At 44.0% G+C, this 6,929-nt stretch overlaps 1 protein-coding gene across 1 annotated transcript; it reads right to left on the minus strand.

Annotated features, from left to right (window-relative positions):
* Positions 1 to 1,705: 1,705 nt before the first annotated feature.
* Positions 1,706 to 5,478, minus strand: LOC125272407. Its single transcript, XM_048197217.1, has one exon. The coding sequence runs from the start codon at positions 3,644 to 3,646 to the stop codon at positions 1,721 to 1,723; it is 1,926 nt and encodes a 641-aa protein (XP_048053174.1). The 5' UTR covers positions 3,647 to 5,478; the 3' UTR covers positions 1,706 to 1,720.
* Positions 5,479 to 6,929: the final 1,451 nt, after the last annotated feature.

Below are 6,929 nucleotides of genomic sequence, written 5' to 3' on the forward strand. Positions count from 1 at the left end.
TGGTGATGATCTCATGGGGCTTTGTGCAAGTTACGGTGTTGTGGCATTCATCTGACATTAGTTCAACTGGTATGTGGCCGATGACAGGAACTGTCAGTTCAAAGTCATGGAACGCCTGGTTGATGAGCCATCCCAGGTGACTGGCTTTTGGCACATTGATGTCTTCGGCCGTACAGTTGTTGAACAACACATACACAGCACGAGATGACACTTCTATGAGAGGTGTGGCTTCCAAGGTCAGTCCTAGTTTTAGGCAGGTCCTGGAAGGTTGGAAGAAGCCTAGCTTACTGTTAAGGGTCTGGCCAGGTCGCATGTTGAGGCGGACACTGACACTCTTGCTGTAAGCGGGGACTATGGCTTCTTGCTCGTTGATCATGGCGCATGCATCTGGTATTGTTTGACCAGATCGAAGATTCTTGAGGTTGACTGAAGATGTCAATTGGTGTGACAAGGGAGCCCATATGATGTCATTCACGGTGTCAACGTAGGCGTTGAGACGGACCATGATGTCTGCTCCTATGTAGATGTCATGAGGCAGGTTGGGGACAACCAGGAAGTAGTGACTCAAGAGTCTGTTGTTCCATCGTATGTCTACGGCACAGACGATCTTGGAGGTAGCCATGGTTGTTGACCATGGATTGAGAGGGAAGCGGCTATGCTTTGAGATGTGTGGTATGCTCTGATTTGTCTGCTTCAATGTTCTGAAGAGCTTCAGGCTGATAGCGGAGTTTTCAGCCCACAGGGCTAATGCTGCATCAGGCACTGATGTGTCTTGGACATTTATGGCAGTCATGATTCGGAGGGAACCTGAGTCTGACGCTTGCAGTGAGCAGAGGAATGGGTCTTGGTTCCTGTTGCTTGGAGTGGAACTTGCTCTTGACTTTGAACTTGCATCGTCAGTCAATGGATGGGGGGCGGTGTCTGTGGCTTGACACTGCAATTCGTTCAGGTTTACTGACTGGAGGGGCAGAGGCTCACGGACTTGTGTCCATATCTTCAGGTGTTTGAAGTCTATTAAGGGCTCAAAGCGGTTAAGCAGGTCTTTCCCAATGAGGAGAGGATATGTGTTGAGTGGTGAGACGTATACTGGGTGAACAAGATTCATTGGTCCCACCGTTAGGTGAATCGGTGCCACATGTTTTAGTTGTAGGCCTGTGTGGGAATATGCTTGGAGGTTCAGCTCACACCTTTGAAGTTTGAAGGTTCCGTTAGACCTCTTTGTTCTGTTTTGGACTTCTTCAAGGAGTTCTGTTGACATTAGGGTGATGTCAGCTCCAGTGTCGAGGAGGGCTTCGACCTTGATGTGTTGTTCGATGATAACGGAGAGGTAAAACTTTCTTGCGATACCTTTCTCAATGAGATCACCCAGGAGTTGGGGGACTGGAGTTTGGGATGATAGAGGTAGGATGTCAGCATTTATTTCATTTTCTTCGGAGGAGTGGCAGACGACCAAGACAGCACTTTCAGGAACTGGAGTGATTTCAACAGCAGGTGTTTGTTGGACACTGCTGTGATCTGACCCATCAGGTGTTGGATCAGTTTCTGACTGCTTTGCAGGATGTTCAGGTGGGACTTCTTGTCCGTTTGAAGTTATGGTGCTTGTGGTTCTCTGAGAGAGAGATGAGGTGCTGTTCTCTGGGGTGTGTTGAGTCAGGTGGTCGCTGCCACCTGACTCAACACACCCCAGAGAACAGCACCTCATCTCTGGGGTGTGTTCTAGTCAGGATGAATCTGATTTCGCTTTCTCTTCCCACTTCCGGTCGTCCTCCTTTCGTTGGAAGAACTCTTTCATCATCATTTTCATCAGCTCTTGAGAGTCGAAACAAGGTGAAGTCTTTTGTTCTGGTATGGATTCATTTTGAGCTCTGTCAGCTTGGAATCTTTGTGAGTTTTTTCGTCGATTCCTTGGGCTGGTTGCTCCAGGGTGTGTTTGTCGTTTTCCCATGGATTCCCATGAGCCTTTTCCTCTGGGGTTTCCAAATGAGCTTGGCTGATTCCAGGTTTTCTCCCAATGACTCTCATGAGGTCTTGATTGGTTCCATGAATTTTCCCAGTGACGTCCAGGTGAGCGTTGTCGTCCACGTGGTCCATCCCAGCGGTTGTCTCTCGGTTTAGGTCGAGTTCCAGTGTGGGAGTCCCACTCTCTGTTGGACGAGGATGCATTCCACTCTTTGGGTGTCGGCTTGGCAAGGTCTTGACGCTGGGTGCCCTCTAGGGCCAGCCCCTGACTCTGAGTGTTGAAGTCAAGAACTGCGGTGGTTTTGGTGCCCTTTTCTAAGGCCATCTTCTGTTTACAGTAGGCTTTGTGAGCCAAGTCTCTTAACTGTTGAGCACTCATTGTGCGTGGACAGGCAAGGACGCCAAGATGGTGGCTCACCCCAGGATGGAGGTTTCTCAGGAAGAGAGTTTTGAAGTTCAATTCCTCCTCCATGCTCTGTTCGTTGCGAGACCCGAAGTATGCTAGCCTTAGTCGGCTATAGAAGACTTGAGGAGTTTCGTGACGACCTTGTTTTGTTTCCAGGGCAGCCACTAGTCCTCGTTCTGACTCAGGGTCGGCAAACTCTCTGATGAGAGCTTCTCGGAGCAGGTGGTAATCAGTCTTTGTGTGGGCAGGCTGCCGGTCCAGGAAGCTGCGCACTTCAGAGCTGGATGTGGCTCTGAGCAAATAAAGTCTATCTTTGTCAGTGACATTGGGTCTCATTTCCAGATGGAAGTCAATATCTTGCAGATAACTCTGAACATTTGGACTACCTGGCACATTTGGAGTGAATTTGCCAATGTTTCTAGCGAGCTTGTCAAGGTCTCTGAGGTCCAAGCCATGAGATGATCTGTGGCTGGCTGGAGCACGTTCTTTTAGCTTAGCGGGGAGGTAGGATTCTTCGGAGGGAACAGGTGACTGTTTTGGCACTGCCCCCTTTTGATCATGTGCCAGTCCAGGAACAGGGGAGCCGGTCCTGCTTGGCAAAGGTGAAGTCGGTGTCCGACGTGTTCTTGACGGCTCACAGCGCAATTCATATGCATGCTTGAGTTCCTCTTTAATACTGTCAGACTCTTCTTTGATGTAGTCAAGCTGTTGTTTTAGGCGGCTGACCTCATTTCTTGACTCATTCAGGTGAGTTTCGAGAGCTTTAATTCGGCTGTTCTTGTCTCTGAAGTCAGCCTTTGCTTTTTCCAGTAGCTGTTCTGCGTACTGTAGCTTGTCGGAGAGGTCAGCGTGGTCTGCTCTGCCTCGTTCCATTTCTTGCGTAGTAGCTGCTAGGGTCTCTTTTAGCCTGTTGATCTCCTCTTTTGCGCCTTGTTCCACTTCATCAGGCCCTTCTTGTCGTTCCTGAGCCTCCAGCTCCAGCTGTTCGATGCGTCGTTGTGCATGTGTCAGCTCCTGCTGGCGATGGGCGGCTTGCCTGTCGCTCAGTTTGAGGGTGGCGATGAGTGTGTGGCTTAAGGAGCCGGTGATCTTGGCTAGTTCTTTGTGACTGTAGCTCTGGCTTGGGTCCTGTTTCATGAGGCTTGCTATGTTGTCATCCAGCTGGTCCTGTGTCTGATGCTTTAGTGTTTCAGCGGCCTTAGGTAGGAGGCTGTCTGTTACAACACTTAGCCAGGTCTCCAGATCCTTCCAGTGTCCAGCAGGGTCTGTTGTGCGAGACATGTTTGGCACCGCGAGGGAGATCTAAACCCGAAACTGACACAGACCTTGAAGAAAAGAACAAAACAAAACACAACAAAACAAAACAAACAAGCAGGGCAAATCAAAGGTGTAAGTGTGCAATGTCAACTGTGAGTTAATGGGAATGAGTAATGAGTGTGTAAATGTGCAGGTAAGACTGGTTCTCGACTGTGGTCCTCTCGTGGATGTGCTTCTAACTCGGAGTCTCTGCGGAAAGAATCAGTAAGCACACACAGGTAGCACAGCTAGAGAACAGCAGAAGAAAAGAAGAGCATGAAACAAACAGAATAGCATTTAGCAAAGAGCAGAATAATAATGGGGTGCTTCCAGTTTCCCTATAAGATGAAGTTTTGTCTTTAACACTGTTTGCAGAATGAGTTTTGTAAAATTTAATTTTAGAAGGATGGTTCTAGACAGGGGTTTTGAAAAGGATTTCAAAGTACCAGGACTGTGATTGTTATTAAAATTCCCTTCGGGGCGAAAGAAAAACAATAACAATGACAGTATTGGTTTCTCAGCTAGTAGGATTGACAACCATGCACCACTTAAAGCGCTTCTAGACGCGTGCTCAGGGTTTATGGACGCCTACCAGTCTCCTTGTCGACCTGCTCGAGCCTAGGCTGGGTAGGATAACAGGATGAGGAGGGAAGGTAAAGTGAGTGTCATACTATTTTAAAAGAAGTGTTCCGTTTCCCAAATATTTGTTAAATATTTCTCAAACACTCTGCTTTTATGACTTTCACAGGTACAAATCCAAAAACCAGCAGCAGTAGTCAAACCAGAAGAGGACAGCTGAGAGAGAGAGAGAGAGAGAGAGAGAGAGAGAGAGAGAGAGAGAGAGAAGAAGAAAGAGAGTGAAGTTTTGCTCCCAAAATTTGGAAAAATTACAGGGTTGACAGAGTGGTGGCGCTAGGGAGTCGCTACACCTAGGGGGTTGGCTTACTGCGCTAGCAGGAGAAGTCAACTGACCCAAGTATTGAGGGAGACCCCAAAATTTTCCTTTAAATAAATGAATTAAATCAAAGACTGAGGGAGTGAAAGTCTGAGACTAAACTTTATTTTAAATGAAATTTTGAATTCAAATTTGGAAGTTGTGAATTAAAATTGTAATGGGTTCAGCATTAAACATTGAGAGCAATTATAATCAAATTAATTAATCAAGTATCATCTGAATTAGGGAAGCCCACATCCTAATTAATGACTAATGAAATTAAAATTTCAAAGCCATAATTATTAGTTAATGATTACAATTGACAGATGTTGGTAAGGAACTACCATTAAATTAATCCACAAATATCCCTACCATATGAAATTGATTTACAATTAAAATTGAAATCGAATTAAAGTTTCCAATCAAAAATTCATATTCCCAGATGTCATTAAAATCAATAAGAGCAATTACAAATAACATAAAATGTAATTAAAAGTAATTAGGACGATTGCTACTAAAACAAAACAGTGTTTAACTGACAAGAGTAAATTTAGGAGAGAGAACTCTCAAACAAATGATATTAAAAACCAGGTTTATTAAATTTAACATTTGTCACGTTCTCTCAAATGGGAGGAGATGAGAAAAGATAAGATGTGTAAATTAGACAGAGAGGGAGGTGAAAGCACTGGAGTGAATTAAAGTTCAGTAAGGAAGAAGTCATTCCAACATTGCAACATTGCATTCAGACCACAAAATGCTATGCTAGCCACTAGCCCTTTAGCAATGCTACTAGCTTTACATAGACTGTAATGCAACCGTGCTAGCTTTAGCTAGCTCAGCTTGTGCTAAGCTTTGTTTACACACAGTTGAATATGGCGCTGGCAGACTGCGCATGCGCACTTAAAGGTTACCCCGGGAAAGGTTTCTTAGGGCTTCCGGGTTACAGCTGTCACTGTTGTGGGACCGTGACGCACAACAAAAGAGTACGCTTGTTCTATACTCTTTGCACACAGATAACGAACATACAAAATCACATTAATCATTGAACTGATGGCGCAGTTCTCAATGACAATGAACCATTCAGCTTCTCATGTTTCCGAGCTGAACAACCCCACACGTTAGAGTGAGGCACATTCATCCACAGATTTTTCTGCAATTAATAATAGTAACATTACTGAGATCTCGGCGATCTGAATCGTTCGTGTCAGTTTCTGGACACGCAACAACATGCAGGATTTACTGCAACAATACTTGATCAAGAATTTTCAAAATAATCCCATTCAAATCAAACTCAGACACGTATAGTGTTTAGAGTATTAATATCTCATCTCACAAATGAGCGGATATAGGCGGCACATTAGGTAGCTACTCTCTAATGTGACCATGCAGGGATTTTAGCTTAGTTGAAATAACATTGGAACACGCAATATTATCCACTATAGCTAAGGCCTTAAAGGAACAAAGCAAGGAACACGCTTACTCTGTCCTGGTGCGCTCTCAGGCGACTTTCCTTTTGTCTTGGCAGACAATCTTAGATTCATTTACTGCAGTTTTAACAACAACAACAACAACAAAACGTACAGACAAACAACTCGAGTTCAGATTTCATTCATCCACAGCGCCTTATGTGCAATCATTGTTATGACAATCAAAAAGCCTCGTTTCTGTTTCTAATCTATCTTCCGGATCAAGAAAAGATACAATCACACAAGTTACTTGTTTTGTGTACAAATTAGATTAAACTGCCCGCATTCTCCACCATTATGTAAGGACTTAGCCTATTTATTAGCTCAATTTAATTGTTACAGGGAATAAGAATTGAATCAACTGTAAATGATTCACTGTAAATGATTCAGAATTAATATTTAACACTTCATCAATTATTCGTCCAGCGAAAATTGAGGTTAGAGTATTTTACCAATTCTGGATAAAATATTATTCTGCGGCCAACAGTAACAATATTTTATTATGATTATTGTTATTATTGTAATTATTATATTATAAGCAAGAGGTAACTTGATCTTTGAGTTTAAGACAGTAATTTGATACACAGCACAAGAAACTCGTATATGTGAAAAACAAAACAAGATTTATTGACTACTTCTAATGATTACAGGAAACTAAGGCTAAACACACACACACACACACACATACATACATGCACACACATTCGCGGAGTTGATGAGTTATGAAAAGTCCCAAGTTCAGTGCTAACTTAACTCATAACCTGAGGAAAATCACAAAAGCAGAGCTTTGGCTTGATTCTTTAGGTTTAAAGGAGTTTCACCAGTTTCCAGCAAGAGAGAGAGTTTGCTTGTACCTGCGTTTGCTGTG

This window comes from Megalobrama amblycephala, linkage group LG7 (genome assembly GCF_018812025.1).
Source record: "Megalobrama amblycephala isolate DHTTF-2021 linkage group LG7, ASM1881202v1, whole genome shotgun sequence".
Lineage (NCBI taxonomy): Eukaryota > Metazoa > Chordata > Actinopteri > Cypriniformes > Xenocyprididae > Megalobrama > Megalobrama amblycephala.